The sequence below is a fragment of the Dendronephthya gigantea genome, unplaced genomic scaffold (genome assembly GCF_004324835.1).
Source record: "Dendronephthya gigantea isolate DGI-Jeju-01 unplaced genomic scaffold, DenGig_1.0 000016F, whole genome shotgun sequence".
Lineage (NCBI taxonomy): Eukaryota > Metazoa > Cnidaria > Anthozoa > Malacalcyonacea > Nephtheidae > Dendronephthya > Dendronephthya gigantea.
This window is the reverse complement of record NW_021163026.1, coordinates 2,036,446-2,060,666: the sequence shown is the minus strand read 5'-3', so window position 1 is coordinate 2,060,666 and position 24,221 is coordinate 2,036,446. Positions and strand designations below refer to the sequence as shown.

Genomic DNA, 24,221 nt, shown 5'->3' with positions numbered 1-24,221 from the left:
GACGGCTGTCGATTAAAATACACGAGGTCGACGAAAGTGAGCGCAAATCAAAATATTATCCATGGATTCAAACATCATTTTTGTATACACTAACCAGTAATCATCACGCTCGATCCCCTCAAAATAGACGCTCAGAATATTGCACCTCTTTATTGAAATGACACCGACCCCCTCCCTGTAGACCATAGACTTCAAGTCCTTTCTCAAGGCTAGTTTTCAGGTCGTCTTTCATCAAACATTTTTTTTTGCCATTCAAAAATTTTTCACCGTCATTATTGGGTATGGATAACGAATTATCGAGCATCCGACGATGAATTACGATGACGAATGTCTGGCATTGAACCACATTCCGTGCGTCACGATACGAACGAAAACCCCGCCTGGTGAAAAGGTGAAAAGTAAATGCCACATGTAAAGCAGTCCCGCTGAAGGCCAATAAGCAATATTGGTATGCTTACAAGGAATGCTAATCGAAAGCAAAAGATCTCTTGCAGACAACCAGTTATATTCAACCTAAACAAGGACTCTTCATTCGCGTTCCCACGACTTTGAACACGTCTGCCACGCAGGTCGCAGGATAACGATCTGGTTGCTGTTTTCCCACCTCACACTGTTCGCAAGAGTGTTAAAATGCTGGGCACCGAGTCACTCAAGAGACGACAGGATGAGGCAATGCCCAAAGGCAAAGACGCACCAGAGAATATCAAAGCGCGTCGTGAATCGAGGGGACTCGACGCTGAGGATAAATGCGGTAAGATATTCCTATATTGTATACAAAGTCTGCAGGACTTTTGCCAAAACGACTGTAGGCATATAGATCATCTTTTCCCTTGGGAAACGCCTTCATTCACTACAATTTTAGCCAGTTTACCAGCTGGTATCGTTTTAAACACTCGTGATTCGTAACTTCCTGGGAATTGGAATCGTCAGAAAAGTACACAATTAGTCTTAATTGGTAACGGGATGAGAAACCTTGATGAAATTTGTACTGTTGTAGGCTGTTTACAGAACGTAATTTGATAACCTGAAATAATAAAGTTTTTTAAATACAGTTAATTAAAACTAATTATGAGTTGGTAAGTCAGTCTTGCTTACAGCGTTCAAACACAGCAAGACCTGTGACACTAGTAATGAGAGCCAATCTACTTCTTGCATCGTTAAAAAACTCTGCTGTTAAATTTTTCAACTCAAATATGTTTACTTTAATGGCGGATAAATCCAGATCAGTCATGCAAAATATGCAGGGATAACACTCAACATTATTGACAATGCGATTATCAATTTGTGCGAAGGTCAATGTTATTATGGTCACAGTTAGATTAGCTCAGACGTTAAACAATTTTATCTAAAAACACCCCGTGCAAACGAAGCAAGCCCTTTCTTGTGGAGTGTTCTAGAACAAGAACATGTGTAATTTAATGAAATTTGATCATGATATAATCAATCTACACTTCTGAGAAAGAAGCGTGGAAAACTCTTGTCCTCTTCAATTGATAGTGTGGCTAATGACACCGGAAAAAGTGTTGTATAATATTGACGCACAAACATGCTTACTGAACTGTGCAAGGTGCGAAGGTTAGCAGAATATTGTCACAGTATTAAATTGTCACTCATGCACTGAAAGTCGTCAGTTTTGCCTTGAGGATGTTTCGATATATAGGAGGTTAGTGCATGAAGATCAGATGGTCAGAAACCATTCGGCAAATTGAATTTGCGCAATCTGTTCTCCCACAAATTTTTTCATAATATATGACTCATTTGAAAACGAATGTTCAAGTCAAGTGAATGGAATTTAAACAAGACAGGCAGTGAAAATAAAACTTGAATTTTTTTGTTACTTCACTACCGTTACTTAAAAATAAACACTGCATAAATCACGTGCGTTGATGTGGGATTTATTGTAATAGGAACTATATGTATAAATATAGCCGGAGGTCAGAAAATTTAAAAGGCAATGAACAAGTTATCATTGACCTTGTTGGGTTTCAGACTGCAGTATAAATGAAATGTAAAAACAAGCGGTCTGACATCACCGAATGTTCACCAGAGGAAAAGGACAGCAAGATATCTGTAAGATGGAATGGGGCGCAGGCTTTCTGAGCGTGCGTAAGCACTCAAAAAGATTAATTGAAGATCCTTGTGGTATGACTCTTGCCATTCTTCCCAACTCTTAATTAAATCTTAATTGCTTTAGAAATATTGATTGCAACGTTTTGTCTGTCTGTTGTGTTTCTTCAAAGAACGTTTACACAAGTCCTATCGGATTATATCAGGAAAACACACTTGTTTCTTTCGTAGACATTAAAAAAAGAAAACACTGCAATGGTCAACGTTACTTTCCATATCGACGTTAACAACCGGTCATTTCGTGTTTTTTTTATGATTTTTATACGTCTTAGCTGTGGTTCAGTATATAGCCATGCGTAAATTTGCTCCAATATTGGTAAATACTCAATTTACCGAATCGATGAGCACGGAACAAACACTTCAATCGCAATGAGAGATCTCTCGTGACCGACGCAAACAGTCCGTCACATGGCCACTTACGAGTACAGTTCTCTCGACTGCGGTTGTCTGGGAAATTCGCCAACAGCAAAATGCATTCTTTTGACACGGTAATTTTGGTATTGAAAATGTCCAAAGACATCGCTATATTGCCGCTAAACTTAATGAATGAACATGCAGTGAAGCTCGGTGACGAATTTCTCCTTGACATGTCCTTGACCTGACACTGGATAAAAATCAAACAGGCGTCATGAGAAAGTCGTTCGCGTTTTTTGGCTGAAGCAAACGTGGCAACGCCAGCCAAACAGATAAAAAATGTTTTTAGAATTCAGACAATATCTGGCGGTATTTATATATTGACATGGGACTTAAAAAACTTTACGTCAAACCTTCAAATTGATATCTCAAATTGTATGTTTCCCACTGCCCATCCCTTCCTTTCCCTTACCAAATATATGAATAAAAATTCGCTCGAGAGCTGTTCATACAGTAACTTATTCCATGGACTATATATTTGTGAAAAAGCTATATACGTTACTGCTTAAATCTACATCGATGACAGTCAGTTTAGATGATGTTCAACCCCAGTTTCAAATGCTTCAGGCATTTCGTTAAAACAACAGAACATGGAATGAAAACTAACGGCTGTTGTCTTCTCTTAGAGAACAAAAGGAAAACAACAGAGGATTCATGGTTTGTTTCCGACGAACTATCAGATGGCTTGGTGTTGTTTTCATCTGACGAGGGAAGAAAGATTTTCTTCGAATCAGCAAGCTCAGGTTACCTAAACAGCTATTTCGAGTTGGCCCAAAACTTCCTGACTTCGTTCGAGCCTCGTTTCAGTTGTAGTCTGGCCACACTAACCATGTGTCTGAACACTTTTCGCGAGGACCCACATAGGATATGGAAGGATGTCTACCGCTGGTACGCGCAGACGATGCTGGAACATTGTGTACCTTACAGGGTAATCGAGGGCAACGGTGTTGTGTTCCAGCAGTTCGCGTGCATGGCCGAGGCGAATAATCTTAAGGTGGCTCTGGTGCGTAACCTCAAGCCAACGGCGACGATTGATGAGTTTAGAGAGGTTTGCAAGCGAACAACATCAGGTTCGTGTGACGAGATATTGGTTGTGTGTTATCACCGGAAAGGGTTGGATCAGAAAGGCACCGGGCATTATTCCTCAATCGGCGGTTACCACCCGGAGAAAGACCTAGTTCTCGTGTTCGATATATCTAGGTACAAGTACCCACTGCACTGGGTACCGGTTAAACGTCTCTGGAATGCCATGACGATGTTTGATAGCGTCACTGGTAAGTACAAATTAAAACGTTTTCTCTAGTAACCCAGCAGAGACAATTTCCTCTGAAACTAGAGCTCGGAAGACGAGACGTTTCTCTTTGACAATATTCCCTTTTATTGGACATATATGCAGCAAGTAATGGCTCTTGCATGCCAGATTTTGAACTAGGAATATATTTTGTGTGAAAAAAATGGCCATAAAAACTGTTTGCCCTACACACGAGGCAATAAACTAGACAAAAACATGTCCAGAAAAAATACTTGACTTGGTCGAGTCTACTTGACCATTTGTCTGCCTACCAAAACAAGTTCTCTTTTTTACATTTAGGTAATCCTAGAGGGTATTTTGTTTTAACTAAAAGAACGCATCTCGATAAATCTAGCCTCTTGTTGTTTAAAACTATAAATCCCGAGGATTCGCCTTCCTTTCACAGAGGATGGCTGAAGTTTTTTGAGACAGCTTTACTGCCGTGGCACAACTGGATGAAAAGTTCCGACGTCCAGACGGTTGATTCACTCGCAATGCTGGGTTTCGTTGTGAGGACGTTGTTTCGTTTTATGACGAGCTCACGATGTTCAGGCATCGATCATCTCGCTGGAATTCATATGCGTCTGGAATTCAAGGACGCGGGTTCCTCTTTGAACAAGAGATGCTTGGTCTGTGAAGTTCGTGAAGCCATCGAAAGCAACGTTTTGTGGAAATTCGTGGCGGACGAGATTGCGAAAGGAGACAAACAGAATGGTGAGCTGAAAAGGTGATGAAAAGACACAAGAACAATCACCTTGCCAGTGTTGGTCAATGCTAATTGATGAAGTCGCTCAATATCAACACGCATATTCATCAAAGATGTGTTGTGATTTGAAAATCCAGCCATCTGTCTGTCATTTGCGACAGTTTAACCTCGCTCATTATATAACAATGATTGTGTTGTCATGGCCTTACGACATAAACGAGATGAATGGTCAAAGAAACAACACCCGTGTTAGCACGGCAATGAATGATATCGTATCAGCCGAATCGTCCAGAATGAGTAAGTTGTTGAAGGAAGAGGTCGCCAATTGTAGACGACGTTTTCAAAAAACACAGTTTGCTCTGCAGTAGATTTGAACAGCTTGTAAACTATGTATTACAAGACGAAATTAGCTAGCATATGAAGGAGTTCCTTCAAATAATTTTATTAAAAGTTTTCCTAAGTTATTAGTACCATAGTTTAATATGAACTCATGAATTATTTAAAATAAAATATATTTAAAATCTACTGTTGTATGTAGCATTCTTTATTCCAACATAAAGAGATGTTGATAAAAACGTGGATTCGAAAAATGGAGAGAGACGGTTCGCATACAACAACTTCCTTGTAAAGAATAAACGAACACAGTGAGCGCTTGTTTATTTACTAAATTAACAACACTTTTTGGCGCTCATACAAAACAGAAAACCACAATCGCAAAAGGATGTTTTTTAATTACTGCACAATTACTAATACAAACACAATAGTTTCTACTGTTCGACAACTTTTGGACATTATATTCTTCGGCAAATAATCGTTGTACATTCGGATTCCCTTGCCTTATCATTGCCGTGAATAACCCAGAAACAACTTGGGTATACTTATCGTTGCCAGAATGCAATATTGACTTAGGATATACAAGGTCAAGACATGATTTACAATCCTGTTATTACAAGGGTCAAGCCTGCTGTATTTTTTACGAGGGATTACAAGCAATCTTTGGAATTAAAGGATTTACAGCAGCATATGTAGATAGGACGCGTTTTAAAAAATATATATTGCTGTAATATATATATATAGTAAGCCTGGGTATGTATGCAGTGGTGTTAGTTATCTACAGGGACTTGATCTGTGCGGAGAATGCTTTTAGCGAGGTAAGCTTCTCTCCTTATCTGATTATCCAGCTTCTTCGGTTTGTCTGGTATGATGTAGGCAAGAATGAACGTCAGGCCAAAAACAACAATCTAAAAATACAGAGAATGGTTAATATCAGGACTTGTGTAGGTGAAAATGAGCATTACAATCCAGAAAGGAAATCCCGATCGACAACAACTTCACCGTCAGTTATTGATTCATATGAAAACCAACAGTGAATCTACATTTATCACCCACCAGAAATGCTATTACAAAAAACAGCTGGGCAGATAATATGTGCCAATAGTCCTTCGTAAAGTCGTAGTTGTTGGTTAGGTTTCCTGATGGATTTTCTGCCAAAGACATTGGTTTGTCTCTGTACCCTCGGTACCTGAGAAAATGGAAGAAAATATGTGTTGGATTTCGCACGATATATGAACTATTATCGTGGTTAAAAGAGAAAGCAAAATGTTTACTCTTATCATTCCATGAAGTGATCTTAAATTTGAGGGTAAAAAGAGAAACTAGGTCTAGTTAACATATTTAGGCGCATGTATGAAAATTCGTGTCGTGATTTTCCGAATGGTTGACGATACTCACCGACAGCTCGGAAGACCCAGCCCACAGGTATTAGGCGCAGGTAAGGTAACATTCGGTCTTTCACTATCGGGATAATCTCTAGTATCATAACAGGACAAACTTGTTTCAAGATATTGCCTCAACGACCCGTCTTTTCCCTTACTCCATTGGAAGTACAGTCGAGGAATAAACTCAGACACAAAAGCGATAATAAAACCCTGGTTAAAAAATAAACATAAGCGGTAATGGCGGGAAAGGAATGGGACTAGTTGTCAAATAAGACATTATGAATATCTGACAAACTTACATTAACAAGAACGGAACATATGACGACTCCTTTTAGAATTGAGTACCAGATCCCTGAACGAAATGAAAATGAAAAACCAGTTTGTACGTGGAAGCAACAGTTCCCCCCAGTTCCCCCAAAGTCCTTAACTAAAGGCCCGTCGTACAAGCAGGTCAGAGGTCGCTTTCTCTCAGAACATTCGTCTACTTTAAGTAAAGGCCATGTTACACGGTGCAATTTTTCTTGCAACTTGCAATGCAATCCTCCTTTTAAGAGATGTAAATTAGCGCAGAGGATTCATAATTTAAGTGTAAGAAACGTACATGGAGTGTAATAAACATAAAAGTTTCGTACTTCCCAAATTTACATCTCTCAAAAGTAGAATTACATTGCAAGTCGCAACAGAAATTGCACCGTGTAACATAGCCTGCTGAACGAAATATATACTGGATGAAGCTTACCAATGTCTTCAGCTCTGGCGGCCCGGGGTCGTCTGTAGGTTGTGACGAATTTATACGCGTCAAGACGAATCTCGACCAGGTTGTTTAACAAAGCAAAGAGTGGACCGAGTGGGAAGGCAGCCACGAATATCGTGATGAAACCAAACTGAATTACTAGGAGATGCAAAGAATGGATGAGATGATGTCATTTGAAGACTAGATTATGATCGGGGTAAAAAAAAATGAAAGTAGAAAACAACAGCTAAAAAAAGCAACTTAGAATGAGTGAAATTGCCAAATTGGTGAACCCTGCATGGATATATTATAAGTATTCTAAAACTTTGTCTACTAGTATGGCTTGGACTATGTACGAATAATGTTCATTCATTTGAAGACTGTCCTTCATTGGTCCAGCGCCATTATCATATTTTGAGATCAGTGACATGCACCTACCCATCTCAAGATATTCATAAAACAAAGCATTGCGTGGTATCTCTGTGAGGTAATAATCATTCTCCCAGCGAAGGCGAGAGACTGGACCGGAACTATCTTCCACTTCCTCGCCACGAAATTTCTTTATTATGTTTCCACGTCGTTTCCACCAGTTCAATATTTTACTAAGTAAACGAAGCAATGTAAGCCTGCCTGCCTGGCATGTGGTCACAACAAATAGATTACATAACAGAGCAACATCTTACGGTATAAACAACTCCATAGCAGCGTTGAAAACCTGTTTTCCAACCATAATTATGGCGAGTTGTATTGTTAATTCAACCAAACACCCGGCCGCATTGCACTGGGAAAAACAAAGAAAAAAAAATAAACACATTTGCCGGCAATATGACACCATGTCGATAGAACTAGACAATACTCATTTGGTCAATTTTCAATTCACTAAAGCCTTTGAATAATATCTTCATGAAATAATTTTACCTCTTCTTGACGAAAACCAAAGATCCTGTGATAGTCTCCTGGTCTCCCAGGGCTAAAAGTGCAAGGAAATATTGTAGTTAATGTGTTGGTTGAATATTACTACACCAGTGTCCGCAGTGACACAGCAGTGTCCACCATGATTAATCCAACTTACTTGAGTTTTGCGAATGCGATGTAGAATAAAGATGAATAGTAATTGACAAACTGGAACAGATACATTTTGATGGTAAAGCTGTCTTCATATTTCGACTGTGTCCGTGGTAGTTCCATATCTGTTAAGATGTAGGCTAGCTTCTCGTAGACCTAAGAACACATTGAATATAGTAATTCAAATATTCACACGTTATCGGCGTTTTACTAGTTCTTACTGGACCTCTAGGAAGAACAGTTTAGAACTGATAGAGCTATCCAGTATAAATAAAGTTAGTTTAGTTTAGGTTTCCTCCTGTAGTAACACTGGATCAATAAGGGTTGATCCTTACTGGACCTCTAGGAAGAACAGTTTAGAACTGATAGAGCTATCCAGTATAAATAAAGTTGGTTTAGTTAAGGTTTCCTCCTGTAGTAACACTGGATCAATAAGAGATGATCCTTACTGGTTCTCAGGAAAAACAGTTTAGAACTAAGAGCTGTTCAGTAGAGAGCAAAATTTACCAAAACTTACAAAACTGAGCAGCAGAATGATGATAAGATTGATTACAGCAGCAGAAGCCGTCACGGATAAACTGATGCTACCAATATTGCTGTCGTAAGCTGCTGTCAGCGCAGCGAACACGGAAACTCTGTAGACAATGACACCAAAGACGGCTAATACAACAAGACAAATCTGCAACGACAACAAAAAAGCTTCTTATTTTGGCTATGATTTGCAAGAACCATTCCGAGGTTGCAACCTGGTAAAAATCGTTGAAATATGTCGGGAATGCAATGTGCTTTGGAATCAATAATTGTCAGTTTTTCAAACATTACGTACCATAAGAAAAACCGAAGCTGAACTGCAAACAAACCGCGGACATTTCAAAGTTGATGGATAGTATGGCTCTTGAACCTAGATAATGAATATATGATATATACACTAGCTTTCTTTTAGTTTATAATCGCCAATGAATCTAGTACACTGAATCTAGTACTAAGACCAGTGATAAGGCTACCTGGGTGATGGGATTGTTTCGCTTTTCCGTGCAGACCACCTCGTACTCTGGACGAATACTTTCCTAGAATAATGGATGGATATTTCAGGTGATGGACTAGGATCATGATGGAGGATGAGGGATGGCAATTGAGGATAAAGCATGGTAATAGAGGATGATGGGGGATGATGATAAATGCAGTAGAGTAACAAAGGATGAGGGATTATGATGGATGGAGATGGATGATAACGGATAATGCTGGATACTTAAAACAATTGTCCCATCCAATCCACATTACCTCCTCGACTTCAAACCCCAGAAGATCCCAGTTGTACGCGATCTCAACCTGCCTCCGTTTCCAGAACTCAAGAAACATGGTCGCTGTGAAAAGCAAACGAAAGTTTTAGGAATTCTCGTAAACTGGGAACACAAACCATCACGGAAGTGAAGTGGTAGAACATTTTATACTTACACCAAAGAGACATAAAAATCGCAAATATAACCGTAAACTCGTTGTCAAATACATAAGCCGCCTGTGAAAGATAAAATATGGATATACTCATGCATGAACTCGCCAGTTTGTTCAGAATTTAAATTTGCCAATACCCACGCTTACCCTTGAATATCCACACGTGTGATACAACGGAAAATAATCGCACTTTTTGTCGCATCTTGGGCACATGACGTATCTATCCTTAAGCGTTTCATTACAGATAATATTTCTAAAAAGAGAACAATTTGATATTTATCCACAGAGTTCATCAACTGAGTTCATCAGACTTGTTTCCACCTGGTCCATCCAGGACTACATAGTTCTTCACTTGTTTTCTGTACTTCATCTTAGTTTTAGAAAGATTTTATAACAGTTAAAAACAAAATATATCCAACGTACATAATAAATAATATTTAATATATCTAACGCATACAATAAATAATATTTAATAGATCTAACATATACAATAAAATCATATTTAATATATCTAATGTATAATATTTTGGACATACGTTGGGGTGTAATCCCCAAGTCTCGCCAGGCCATAAATAACGTTGATAACACCAACTACAGCGGCTGGAAACAGCAAGATGGTGTAAAAACCTAAAATAATTAAAAAAGACGCAATAAATATTGACCTTGAAGCCAAATACACTTGAGATACTCTCACAAATGCTAAATGCTTGGCTGAAATGAAGTGGAATAAATAAATAATGATCTTAAAAGGCAAAACATTACTTTCAACAGCGTTCATTCTCTCTGAGACTCTGCCAGCGTGAAAACATTTGGCAATGAAATTAAGTAATTTCAACTGCACCGTACAACATGCACAGTCAAACGCAGCTGTTTGTAAGTAACTAACATTTATTACGTTTATTATCGGAAACACACGCTGATACGCTGATATTAAACTCACCCAGCCACGCGAAGTAAATGCCTATTTTCTCTCCAAAATATTTTCTACGAAAACGGAAAAAAGATTTGCCAAAAACTGTTAAATTCATAGAAGATAATTCACATATTTTACAAAATGCAGTCAAATTACCTTATCAAGTTCAAAGGCTGTTTCTTGTAGAATCTTTTGAACTTCCCCCAAACATCGTACAAGATCTGCAAAAAAAAAAGTCAAAAAGAATCGAATCCTTGTCTGTTTTACCGTTATTCAATGAATCTCGTTTGTTATCCTGTATACCTGTCGTTCGGTTCTCTCTGAGGAGTTTGAACTGGGCTTGTGGTACCCCTAAATACATAAATTACACCTCAGGTGGTGAGCTAAAGTTCAAAACAAATACTTCTTATATTATATATGAATGCAAATGACTCAGATTTTATTACATACCTCGTGTAGCGGATACGCAGCATTATAGGAAAGATTTGATACCAATCTATCAACACCTACATGAAACACAAATATAGTTTTGACATTTTGTTGTAAAAACGTGTGTGGCATTACAAAAGTGTGGCATGCAGGTAGATTTCCAGACACCAAGAGTGGGTTTTCAAGTGGTCAAATGATATGTGTATCTATATACATACGACCATCCTTACCAATTTTGCTCTTATCTTCGTCATAAGCTGTTGATTTTAAAATACGATAGACCTGGAAGAAATTAAGGTAGATTATTGTTCATGGGAAATATTATATTTTCTCAGAGATTTAGGTTTCCAGACTCTCCTGAAAAGGGGAGAATTACATTTTCACAATAACTCACAATCAGACTTCTTTGACTGCTGCTGAAGAAGGTTTCTTTGTTTTCATGACCTTTAAAACTGTCAAAAAATCAAGGATGGATTAATTTGCAGAGTTCTTTTCCATCATACAAATGTCAGGCTCTTGTCTCAGAAGATGTAAGGCAGGCTCACTTCTCAAGTCTATCTCTCTGGAAAGCACAAGTGAAATAATTTTCTTCTTTGGGCACATCTTCGCTGCTGATTTCAAATGGACTTCTGCCTCCAAAACGACTAAATATTTTGTCAATCAAGCCTTTTGTTTCCAAATCATTTCGCTGAAAGGAAGAATGATATGATAAGTTCATCATCATGCCATGTGAAATCACTATATGCTTCTTGTTAGACAGACTAAAACCTAATAAAAACAAGTGTATCTGGGGCGATGCCACCAAATTGGCAGATTTACAATAGTCATTCAATGCCTGGTGGTCTTTTGCCTGATCAACTGACCGTCACTAAGGGGTAAAGTAATGTAAAACTAATGAATTGAGATTAGCAGAAGAGCAAGGGGGCTGAAGATTACAACTATCCTCCTAACCTTGGTCGGCATTCTCATGGACATTTCCTCCGCTACACAAGCTAACACCTCCCATGGAGCATGAATTTTGATGTAGACTGTCTTACCATCCTTTGATGCCTGTTATAAGTATCAAACACAATGTTATTTTATGGTTTCTGGTTGCAACTGGTGTCACATTTCCAATAAAATACAATTCTCAATTTGCAGTTGACTTCGACCTGGAGTAACTCTGGATCAATCATAGATGATTCTTAAGGCTTGTTTATATACCCTATGTGCAACTTTTGATAGATGTGAACAAGTGAATTGGTTACTGATGTTCAAATCAGAACTCTTATACATCAATGCATTCGTAACTAACTACTCGTTCACATCTATCAAAAGAACAAATTGCACATAAAATTCCAGCAAGAATTGCAAATGTAAATGAGCCTTTATTTAAATGCTTAATCTTACATCAAAGTCTTCTTGCTCAAGTTCCAGCCCATATTCCTTCAAGTTTGCTTCAAAATGCTCCCGTTTATCCTTTCTCTTTTCCTGCCACTCCATTGGTTTGTCCGGGTAATCTTGATAGGCAAGAATATAATCAATCTTTCTCCTGCCATCTCGAAAGTATAACGGCTTTGGTTGGTTCTCCAACTAAATTAATATAATTGAGGGCAATTATTCAGCAAAACTTCAACACAGCAGGTAAAATTGAACTATGATGTTACCTGTGTTTTTGGATAGGCTAGTACTCAATATATTTAGCAACAAATGAACAGGTGTTTCAGTCCTTAATAACATGATAATGCTACATACAAGTAAAGTGAGCATTGACATAAATGCAATACTGTATTTTCATGTTTAAATATAATAGTTCCTTTAAAATTTGACCTACGACATGAAATATACCTAAAAGTACGTATTTACTATTTAGCTACATAGTTTATTCAAAATGACCCGAACTATTGAATTATTGGAGCTACGGTTTTATTTCCAGAAGGTTCGCTTTTGTTTTGAAGTTTAATACTGCTCCTATGACAAAATCCGTCGCCCAAACACAATTTTGGCACGAAAATTGTACAACTACTGCAATATCAAATATTAGACAATATCAAATCAAAATACTTCTAGAACTTTTGAAAAAAATATTACTATTGGAAACCAATATTTTCAAATGACATATCTAAAACTACACCCCACTAGCTTTTATACTACGTTGTCTAAATAACTCTGTAAAGCAAAATACGAATAGTAATCAAAGTTTACTGTTTTTTAGCTTCAAATAAAAGCCAGATTTTGTCATGTTTTAATATCTAATGCGAAAGGATTATGTATTATTATCGCAACGAAAAGTAAACACATACTTTATTAAACTACAAAGAAATATAGCCAAATATTGTAGTTAGCGAGTTAGGCATTCATTTTATCGCCCGATCTACAAGTTACAGGATCTAACTATATCTCTAGAACACTACTAGAACTTAAAACCAATCAAATAACATGATAGTGGAGCAGATTTCAAACCAGAAACCATGAACTACACAGTACACACCTCAATTCTGGTCGCAGAACTATCTGACAACTGTTCCTCCGGTTCTTTCGTGTGAATATCGTGTGGTAGATCTTCGACGTTTTCAAGTTCAACACCAGATGCTGACTGAGCCGAAGGTGGGTTAGATCGTCTTGAAAATCCTTCAAATCCGACTTCGGGAACGTCGTTTCTTGCTGTCGGTCTGGGTTCATTCAGAGTCCGTGGCTCTGGCGCGCCGTGATAAGCGACGGTTGTCGGTGGAGGGTAAGGTTGATTTTGGGTCGGAGGAGCGCCAGGGTTAGCCGCAATGTAGTTTTGAAATCCTATAGGTGGGGGATAAGGATTCTGCTCGTAGTCTGGCGGATAGGCACGCTGGTAAGAGAAGTTCCCTTGAGGTGGAGGATAAGCCATGTTTATGTTGCCAAAAATTAACCGCCCAGTCAAAATATGCAGATCAGTTGGTTTTGAGATGTACTAATGTAACTGGATGGATAATGAGAATAATTTAACCATCCAGTGTCAATATGACGTAGATCAGTGTCTTCTGAATACAAAAAATAGGTTCGCAAAGCGTACATGTATTACTGGAAATTACTCGCATATTATGCCAAAATAACTATCGATTTCCCATCAGCTTTTAGAAAGGCCATATTTCTCTATGACACACAAATGAACTAAGTCTTTGAAAGTCTGTCTAACTACATTATAAAGTACGATGTGCTTTGAACCAGGAATGATGTCTGATTTGACTTTGCAAAACACTTGTTCACTTTCTTCACTAATATCTTCGTCTTCGAACCCAAGGTCCTCCAAAATGTCACGTCCAGCTTCTGCGTTTTTGTGCAAATCTTGAAGTAGATTGTAATAGCGAGATAATTCTGTAAAATAAGAAGAATAATCACACATCTTATGGTTGGAAGAAGCTGTTTTTTTCAGAGAGAATTGGTTGTATCAGAGAGATACTGTAGCTGTATTGGAGAGGTGTCTGTATTAGACCAGTGTCATTTTGGGGGAGGTGTTTGTATTGGAAATGTGTCAGTATTTAAAAGGTGTGCCCTTAGAGAGATGTCTGTACTAGAAAGGTGTTTGTAATGCAGAGATGTCTGTATTAGAATGGCGCTTGTATTAGAGAGGTGTTTATTTCTCTTGGAGGTATCTTCATACTGCTAACCTACCAAGTTCGTCTTCGCAGCCTCCAGCCGCACGGGACGCAGTCAGTTGACCAATCATCATCAGCAATGATGACGTATCCATCGATAAAGGCGGGAAAGCACGGCAGAAACGCAACAGACATTCACAGGCTGGGATAAAGAAGCTCGCCAACCTGTCGCCAGGCAACGCCTCACACAAAGACGTCATGCGACTTATGACGTACTTGGCTACATCCAAAGCTTTTGGCAACGGAAATTGAACGCATAAATATGAAGATAACTGGACAGCAAAGAGCTGAAACAGGGAATAATATCATTCAAATGTGATGTCAAATTTGTCTGAACTACCTGGAAAAGATATCTCAAAGGTGGTGGTCCAGTGTAGGCAGTATTCTACAATAAGCTGTCGTGATTTGTGTCAGAACTACCTGAAAAAGATATCTCAAACGTGGTGGTTCAGTGTAGGTAGTATTCTACAATAATCTGTCGTGGTTTGTGTCTGAACTACCTGAAAAAGATATCTCAAACGTGTTGATTTATAATGCAATAAAGATTTTTATTCATACCTGCTTTTCTAACTCCGGTTGATTTAATAATTCTGTAATAAAACTTAGACAGATATGCATGGATGGAATACCATTAACGGTGACCGGTAGTAACACTGGATCATATCCCTAGATATTTAACAAAGGAATAAGATCATAAAATATTGATGGAATCTACACTAGAAGACCAAGCATAGTCACCTGGAAATGAACAAGCTTTGCCAATTTTGGATCGGTTATGAACATTTGATGTAAAGTTGAACAAACGAGACATTGAATCTCTCGAAGTTCACACTTTTGCATGCTTCCCCCATGCTTCTGAAATAAAAAATCAGAAAGTTGTCAGTATTAGAGATGTGTTCCTATTAGAGAGGTGTCTGTATTAAAGAGGTGTCTGTATTAGAGAGGTGTCTGTAATAGAGAGATGTCTGTATTAGAGAGGTGTCTGTATTAGATAGATGTCTGTATTAGATAGGTGTCTGTATTAGAGAGGTGTTTGTATTAGAGAGGTGTCTGTATTAGAGAGGTGTCTGTATTAGAGAGGTGTCTGTATTAGAGAGGTTAATATCATCTTCATTCTGACCTGCTTTTCTTCAGGTGTTTTCAGGCAGACCTCCAACAATATTTGCACAACAGCGCTCTCCTGTGCTGCTAATAACGCAGACTTCAATTCCTCTCGCTCCTGTTCAGGATTGGAACATGAAGTACCCGAGGCGCTTGGGCCAGGATTACTGTTCGCCAGAATATGTTGATTCAGCATCGCACGTGAAGCCGCTAAATATCCCATGAGGACGCGGGTAATAACTGTGAATATCGGTGCACATCTAGACAACACATTAACGGCCATCATGTAGTAAATATTTCATTGGTTTCAACATTTTTTATCTTGGATGGCTAAACTGTTCTTCCTAGAGATCCAGTAAGGATCATCTCTTATTGATCCAGTGTTACTACAGGAGGAACCTAAACTAAGCTAACTTTATTTATACTGGATAGCTCTATTAGTTCTAAACTGTTCTTCCTAGAGGTCCTGTAAGGATCATCTCTTATTGATCCAGTGTTACTACAGGAGGAAACCTAAACTAAACTAACTTTATTTATACTGAATAGCTCTATCAGTTCTAAACTGTTCTTCCTAGAGGTCCAGTAAGGATCATCTCTTATTGACCCAGTGTTACTACAGGAGGAAACTTAAACTAAACTAACTTTAAGCTCTGTCCATCCTGAAGACCTAGAAGTCTAAAAATCTTGTACCTGAATATTTTTTGGTCACATCTCAGTGCTGTAAGAGGATCTTTAATTAGCTCATCATCAAGGTAAGGTGTCGACTCTGTAGTTTGATCGCACAACTTATTCACCGTCAACAACCACAACCTGAAAAAGTTGAAACAAATTAACTACAATTCTGCGATCCTGACTGCTTTTCAACTAAAACACAATCTTCCCAAAAACCGCAGCATTTTCGCATACCTTCTGGGTATCATCGTGTTAAGTTTCATCCACAAGTCCTTCAGCAATATTTGCACACGACGACACACACTAGGGTCCAGGGCCATGCGCAATCCCTCGACGACAGCATCAACGTAGGGAATCAGGAGCCTGGGATCTTGTTTGTTCAACTTCAGCAACGTCAACATAGTCATAGTGGGATTTTGACGCAGGTTGGCTAAAACTGAAAGAAGAATGCAAATTTATTGTCAATTTCTTAACTAAAATCTACTGCAGAATGCTATTTCTGTTTTGATCTAAGTTTATATTATCAAGACAGTCATAAACTAGACATGAGAGTGACTTGTGAATTCTTTGGTGACGGGACGAAAAACGCGATTGATAGCAATCATACAACTGTCAAAGCAAAGTAAATTGCATGCACTTGCAATATAAGATAACAACAACCTTGGCTAACAGCGAGTGGTGTCAGATTTGTCGTGGATAAAATATTCGACTCCTGTGTGTGTTTCTCTGCACCATCTTCCTCGCATAACCAGTCTTCGACCAGACATAACTGTGGGTAGTACGTGACGAGCAGGCGCAGTAATGGCGGATAAAGATCTCGGTAATGTTCTTGTGATTTCCTGGCTTGTTGCAGGAGATATTTGATCGGAATTTGCGAGTAGAGCGAACGGGAATAGTCCGGAGGATGATGGTTGTTTGCAACTGTGAGAATATAGTTTAGTGGTTAGCAATGAATTACGTAGTTTGTGTCTGAACTACCCGAGAAAGATATCTCAAACGTAGTGGTCCAGTGTAGGTAGTATTCTACAATAAGCTGTCGTGGTTTGTGTCTGAACTACCTGAGAAAGATATCTCAAACGTAGTTGTCCAGTGTAGGTAGTATTCTACAACGTACCTAAAGATTTCATGTTGGATAAACAACAGTCTTTATAAGAAAGCAGATAATACAATATTAACAACTGTGCTGTCAGATTAGCTTGAGATGTTTTTGACGACGAATTTCTTTGCTGTGAAAAGAAAACAATAATTTGAATCAAAGGTTAAATGGTTCTGCTCGTCGAACATGCGTTTGGTTTAGCAGGCCAAGTTTTTGAACATTTATTACCTGGCTTTTAAACACCTTCAATATATCAGTTTCGGAAAATCCTTCCACTGTGACATTGCCCGTGAGTCTACGATGCTTGCTAGGCAGCGGCATGACTACTGACGTCACGAACACGTCAATAAGATTTACAAGGAGAGGATGAAGTGGCTTGGAGGAGCATAAAATTTGCTTGTACAACCAGTCCTGGGTAAAACATCAAAAGATGTTCATATGACCGAGAATCATAACCTGGAGTGATACAGTATTCATTCGTAAGGAATAATGTAAGGAATTATTCTTGTTCCAGACACGCACCTTGACTTGGACAGAATGTTTCGTGAAAGTTCTGTTCTTGAGCAAGTGATAGACGCAATGAACTGGAAGAAAGCCTGAGTCATTTGCTGTTAACTGATCAGTCACGGCAACTCTCACTGCGTGTTCTGTTATTGCCTGGAAAAAAATAGCTACGTCTCAATAAGAGATGATCCTTTCTGGACCTTTAGGAAGAACAGTTTAGAACTGATAGAACTATCCAGTATAAATAAAGTTAGTTTAGTTTAGGTTTCCTCCTGTAGTAACACTGGATCAATAAAAGATGATCCTTACTGGACCTCTAGGAAGAACAGTTTAGAACTGATAGAGCTATCCAGTATAATAAAGTTAGTTTAGGTTTCCTCCTGTAGTAATACTGGATCAATAAGAGGTGATCCTTACTGGACCTCTAGGAAGAACAGTTTAGAACTAATAGAGTTATCCAGTATAAATAAAGTTAGTTTAGTTTAGGTTTCCTCCTGTAGTAACATTGGATCAATAAGAGGTGATCCTTACTGGACCTCCAGGAAGAACAGTTTAGAACTAATAGAGTTATCCAGTATAAAGTTAGTGAAGGTTTTACCCAGTGATAAACCTGGATTAGTTGAACGAGTTTTGCACAAATAAAAGTACTTAGACATAGTTAAGCCGCAGTATAAAGTAGTGTAGTTAGTTCCTAGCACAAATCTTACTTTTTCGGGGAATAAATCTTGCGTGAATATCGTCTTTATCCTCGTCAGAGTGCCCGGTCTTACCCTCATCCCAAGCGTGGAGCTAACGAGACCGGTAATCGCTTCCAAATTATTGCTATGAAAATGAATCGCTGTCAGCAGAAGGCTCTCGCCAAATGAGATATGGAGACCCGTGGAGCTTTCGTAGTGGGATTCTTCTTTCGAAAGCCATTTTATCCATTTGATCATTTCCTGTTCTTGTTCGCTGGTACTAAAAATAAATCATATGCATCAGTCACATGTGAGAAAAGTGCTTCAAGTTTGACTCTACCAAACACAGTGGTTAGTACATGTGTCCTTCATCTCTGTGACTGAGGTTTGATTTCTATAATATGCAGTTGTCTATTAATAATTTCACCTCAGTCACATGTGAGAAGAATGCTTCCACTTTGACTCTACCAAACACAGTGGTTAGTACATGTGTCCTTCATCTCTGTGACTGAGGTTTGATTCCTGTAATATCCAGTTGTCTATTAATAATTTCACCTCAGTCACATGTGAGAAGAATGCTTCCACTTTGACTCTACCAAACACAGTGGTTAGTACATTGTCTTTCATCTCTGTGACTGAGGTTTGATTTCTGTAATATGCAGTTGTCTATTAATAATTTCACCTCAGTCAGTGGCGGATCTAGGGTTAGGCAGAATAAATTAAAAGGCTTAATTTTAAATTCAAAATACCTCAATACCAACGCTATTGGTCACGGATTTCTACAGAATATTTTTAAATAAAAATCTACCAATGCTATTACGATTTTTAGCTGTAGTAATTTATTCTGCCCAACCCTGAATCTGCCACTGACCTCAGTCACATGTGAGAAGAGTTCTTCCAGTTTGACTCAATATGAATCATTTGGTATTACTTAAGGTGATCTCACATGAAATTTACATTCATCAAAAGTGAATTGGATCTGGTAAAATTGAATTGGGACCTTTAAACCAGACTAGTCTAAATCACTCCTTACCTGACAATACCAGAACAAGCCAACATGGTGCACAACCCGACTGTAACAAACCGTGCTCCAGCGGCAGTCTGCGGTGCTTGACTGGTTATCAGACACACAAGTTCATCTGACTCCTTGTTGCTTATTTTCATCCCAGCAATCCCCTTCAGCGCACAGAACAGCCTCAAAATAGCAGTTGCACTAATCACATCTTTCTCCAGCAAGGTTGTTGGTTGTTCGCTCGTATCCATTGGCATATCGTTTTGGCCTGGGGATGAGCTTTGAGCTTCCTCTTGGACGATTTCAAAATCTGTTGACATGTCCATTGCTAGGAGGATATGAGATATAATTTTGAGGCCAAACAAATTATTTCACAAGATATCATAAGACTTTGACCAAAATATGGATTTTGATTTACAACTAGTTTTAGTCTTAATTTCTCTGCCTGGGCAAATGGTCAATCACTGCCAGTTATACCTTCAATTATTTCCAATGTTTCTTTATCTTGTTCATCAACTGTTATCCTCCGCTTTCCCTCAGACATCCCCTCTTGCCCCTTTCTTCCCTTCTGCCACTCCTTCCTGATCCTCTCCCTATGTCCAGGGGGGGTGATTGCCACAACTTCATTCAGAAGTTCTTCACGGAGCTGCGTCAGTGCAGTGTTGGACACACTACCTTCATGCTACAAGTGAGAATTCAACAAGATCAACTAATTCCTTTCTACACACAATAAAACATTCAAAAACTTTATAGATAAACATACTTTTTGACCATTCTTAATAAAATGTGCAAACCATTTTCTAACACGAATATCACTGCCTAACAGTAGCCCACTGACAAACTCAACTAAGTCTCGTCTTTCGCCGCTATCAAGATGACAGTCCAGCGTAAGCTTTACAGTCAGTTCTGGCAGGCAACAATTCTTGACAGCCTCGCTACGGATGGTCATAGCGTAGTCAGGGTTCATCTTACAGAGGTGATGCAGAGCCTTGGTTTGAATATAGGATGGAAATGGATTGTTTGCTTTCAAGTCTTGTTTGGTTAACAGAGCTGAACACACTGTAAATTACATATACTGGATATTATTTTTACTGGATATCAGTTTTACTAAGTATCAGTGTCTAAACTGTTCTTCCTAGAGGTTCAGTAAGGATCATCTCTTATTGATCCAGTGTTACTACAGGAGAAAACCTAAACTAAACTAACTTTATTTATACTGGATAGCTCTATCAGTTCTAAACTGTTCTTTCTAGAGGTCCAGTAAGTAGCATATCTTATTGATCCAGTGTTACTACGGGAGGAAACCTAAACTAAACAAACTTAGTATGAATCTTAGTATGAAACTTAGTATGAAAAGCTCAGTATGAATCTTTCTGCTGTTACCTTGCTCAAAATAATCCGGGAAATTTACGAGCAAGCGGCATATAAACCATGGACCATTTGGAACTCTCAAGAGGGCCTTTGACACTTCATCAAGTGGGAAAAGTTCAGAAAGCTCTAGGGAGAAAATAATTTGAGAATGGCAATTATTCCTCAACAGATAGCACAGAAAGATCTCAAAGCAATACAATTTTACTCACCAGCTTGAGCAATGCACAATACATCACAAATGTCTTCCATATAAACTTCACATTCAAAAAATTCACAGTTTTCAAGAGCTGAGAACTCTCTGTTTTCTGACGACTAGAATTTTATCATGAATATAAATTAGGGTTGGAACACAGGTGATGCAATCCATCAGCAATTTCCAAATACCTGGCTCATAACGCGAAGAAGCTCCCTTAGGACCAATCTTAGCCTCCTGGATGGTTCACTCTGTTCAAAATCCAACACTAAACCCACCCTGGAAGCCTCTATCAAAGCACTGTGATTGTTTGGACCATTCTCTTCAAGCTTACGTTGAATCTGTTTTTCTTTCAAGCAATCTTGTCTGAGAATAACACAGGTCACTACTCACTGTCAGTTTATCGAGACGAAATCTTTGAGACGAAATCTTTGATCGCGCAATTGCAGTTAAAACTTACATACCTTAAACATCCAAAATCCACTGAGAGCAAGCCTACAATGGAGTTCACTATCTCCATACCGCATAACAATTTTTGAATTTCTTTTTTTGCTTCTTGCCAATGTGAACTCTCGTCCAAACTAGGACACTGTGACATCCTCACAAGCGAAGGTAAAAGCGCTCGGAAATCATGATCGCTGAGCTCTTGCAGCTTAGAAATGCATACGTTACGAGCGACGTGAAAGCAGCGTTCACTGGGATAAGTTTTACTCATTTTTTCCAAAAGCAAGTAGCACTCAAGGTAGTTTCTTTTCAAGTTTTCCTACAAAAACCGTTTTCCCGTCCGCCATATTGGAGAGTCGTTCCCAGACCTTTACCCCGCAAAATAAAAAAAAGGATCTCGTACTGACATATTTTGAGATATTCTTCATTACCACAAAGGCTATAAAAAATGAAATAATCGAGAAATCCTCAATATGTAATCAGTAATTTGCTTGGTCCATCGTTTCTTTGAGAAAGTGAATTCACAAATCTAACTTCTTGAGTTCTTGAGAAACAACTAATTTCATTGGCACCGAGTTCACAGTGTTCCGGGATTTTAACCCAGAGGCCAAACAATAAATTCAATAGGTTTTTAGTCAAAAGATAAGATCTCAGTAGAATCAGCCCCAGAAATGGAGGACTTCGTATGACAATTTTGATATCTTTGTTTGGCCCCAGACATGGACACTGTTTTTAAAGCCAAACGAAAAGGAGGGAAACCGGAGTGCCCGGTGAAAAACCCTCCAAAGGTAACCTGAATTTCAGGTTACCTGGTCCGAATTTTAGATTTTGTAAGAAGTATTGAAGAGTTCGCCATATTTTTGCCAAGTTTCGCTTTCGCCGCTATTCTAGTCCAAGTTTTTACACCCATTTATATATTTATCCTGGTGGTCCAAAACCTGCTCGTTATTTTCCGCTGCATGCTCTAGTTGTTAGGATTCATTTGAACGCGCAAAACAATATTTATTCAAATCGCAACTGCGCTTCCTCGGTCGTCGATGGCAACAAAAATTCACTTCTTTGTAGTCATGCACAGACTTTGTTTACGGCTGATTAAACTTCCATTTTGTGGTAAACTCGTGATCGAAAAACATTCAAACACTCGACTGTTATTACCTTCTAGAGATCATTTCTCATGCAGTGTACGTTTTAGGTGCTCAGAGAGCGACATATTTTGCCTACGTTGGACTATCGTCGTTCGAGCATGCAGAAAATACAAGTGATGGGGCCCTGGCCTAGAAGAAAATCAGTTTCTTAGTATACTGTAAATTATTAAATTAAGTATCTGCAGTGTTGTTCTGTTCTGTTATGTTATGTTATGTTATGTTACGTTATATTAGTTGATCAACAAGTATGCACCATTCAAACATAATTTAATACAAAATAAAAAAAATGACCGAAAGCCTAACTCTCGAGATAAGGAACTACTATAGATTACCATAGATTACTGTCACCTTTTCTATCATATTTTGAGAAATACTCCCCCGTGCTGCTGCATAGTTCTATTTCGAGTAAATAATACGAAGTGATTGATATAATATAATAGAGTAAAGTGATAAATACAATAAAATAATTATAATAAAATAAATTGAAATAATAATAAAATAAAATGATTGTAAATTCAGGAATCTGTGCAGAGAAGAGAGGTCTTGAGAACAAAATTTATCAAGAGGACAGGATATTCTTGCATAATATTTTCGTGTCTCATTACTGCTGGAGGACCGATAGTTGCTTTATTTTTCTTGACCGTTCCTGGCTTGAATTTGAAAAGTTGGAAAACATGCATTTATATATATAATAAATTATCCCTAAAAATGTTGGTTAAACTCCAGAAACAACATTTTAATTACAACGGAAATAAAAGCCAAAATGTTCAACCCCATGCATAAATATTTCTACAACTTCGAAAAGTGGCATCGAATCCAGCTTAGAATAATCCCTGTTGTAGCTATCAACCAGTAAACCAGGGATTGGGAAGACTGAAAGTACATGCAATCCGAAAATTGAAAATCAGTGAGGTAAACAGAAGAGTGTATGGTCTGCGTTTCAATCAAATTGTTTTCGTTCGTTTGAAAGCCAAACAGAAATGAACTGAAATGAAAATATAATTTTTGTTACCATCGACGTCCTTCGCCGTGATTACCGCAAGCAAACTGGAAAGAGCAGTTGTATAATTATTATACAAGTGCTCTGCGTCAAACCCTTCTTATTAATCTGAATCAGATCAATATGAATTCGATAAATTTCAATTTTAAATCGCGCGCAACCGATACGATATCAATTCGCTTTATTTTTAAAAACCTCATGCAACGATGCAGTTAAATCATGTATTTACACGTAAGTAAGGACACAGGATATTCAGAGTCTTCTGACCGACAAAACTCGAAACTGCATGCACAAGTTCAGGAAAACGTTTTGATGTTGTCACTTTTCAAAAGGGAGAAATGTTACTTAATGTGTAAATACATTCAGTTTGGACCACCATGAGAGTTATCGCGTTAAAAACAACTACTTTACCATGCATACATTATTAGTTACGAAAATGCTACCTTCATGAGCTTCCTCTTCGTTCAATGAATGCTGTAAGGTCTTTCGACATTTTATCGGCGATCTTTCGTCATCCGAGTGGCGATCCTATTCCTTTAAGGCTTCGACA

General features: G+C 38.3%; 3 protein-coding genes across 3 annotated transcripts; 1 reads left to right on the top strand and 2 right to left on the bottom strand.

The window, feature by feature from the left end:
- Positions 1-243: 243 nt before the first annotated feature.
- Positions 244-5,013, top strand: LOC114520332 (glutathione gamma-glutamylcysteinyltransferase 3-like). Its single transcript, XM_028540574.1, has 3 exons — positions 244-751; positions 3,168-3,815; positions 4,133-5,013. The coding sequence occupies exons 1-3, from the start codon at positions 631-633 to the stop codon at positions 4,561-4,563; spliced, it is 1,200 nt and encodes a 399-aa protein (XP_028396375.1). The 5' UTR covers positions 244-630; the 3' UTR covers positions 4,564-5,013.
- Positions 5,014-5,041: 28 nt separating this feature from the next.
- Positions 5,042-13,806, bottom strand: LOC114520331 (anoctamin-4-like). The gene is made up of 26 exons (XM_028540573.1): positions 13,319-13,806; positions 12,238-12,420; positions 11,800-11,898; positions 11,394-11,536; positions 11,243-11,300; positions 11,079-11,130; positions 10,870-10,925; positions 10,723-10,770; positions 10,576-10,640; positions 10,447-10,490; positions 10,043-10,133; positions 9,654-9,759; positions 9,510-9,570; positions 9,336-9,418; positions 9,059-9,121; positions 8,881-8,955; positions 8,572-8,733; positions 8,062-8,210; positions 7,908-7,959; positions 7,673-7,770; positions 7,428-7,591; positions 6,996-7,148; positions 6,556-6,608; positions 6,270-6,466; positions 5,928-6,060; positions 5,042-5,779 (listed from the first exon to the last, which is right to left on the bottom strand). Exons 1-26 carry the CDS (start codon positions 13,706-13,708, stop codon positions 5,642-5,644), a joined length of 2,916 nt encoding a protein of 971 aa, XP_028396374.1. The 5' UTR covers positions 13,709-13,806; the 3' UTR covers positions 5,042-5,641.
- A 21-nt stretch (positions 13,807-13,827) lies between these two features.
- Positions 13,828-21,874, bottom strand: LOC114520333 (integrator complex subunit 2-like). Its single transcript, XM_028540575.1, has 19 exons — positions 21,547-21,874; positions 21,274-21,448; positions 21,099-21,201; positions 20,902-21,015; positions 20,282-20,577; positions 19,996-20,200; positions 19,540-19,846; positions 18,537-18,786; positions 17,848-17,982; positions 17,554-17,736; positions 17,344-17,455; positions 16,890-17,150; positions 16,464-16,665; positions 16,248-16,367; positions 15,577-15,817; positions 15,195-15,311; positions 15,015-15,122; positions 14,473-14,743; positions 13,828-14,175 (listed from the first exon to the last, which is right to left on the bottom strand). Exons 1-19 carry the CDS (start codon positions 21,795-21,797, stop codon positions 13,928-13,930), a joined length of 3,699 nt encoding a protein of 1,232 aa, XP_028396376.1. The 5' UTR covers positions 21,798-21,874; the 3' UTR covers positions 13,828-13,927.
- Between the last annotated feature and the right edge of the window lie 2,347 nt (positions 21,875-24,221).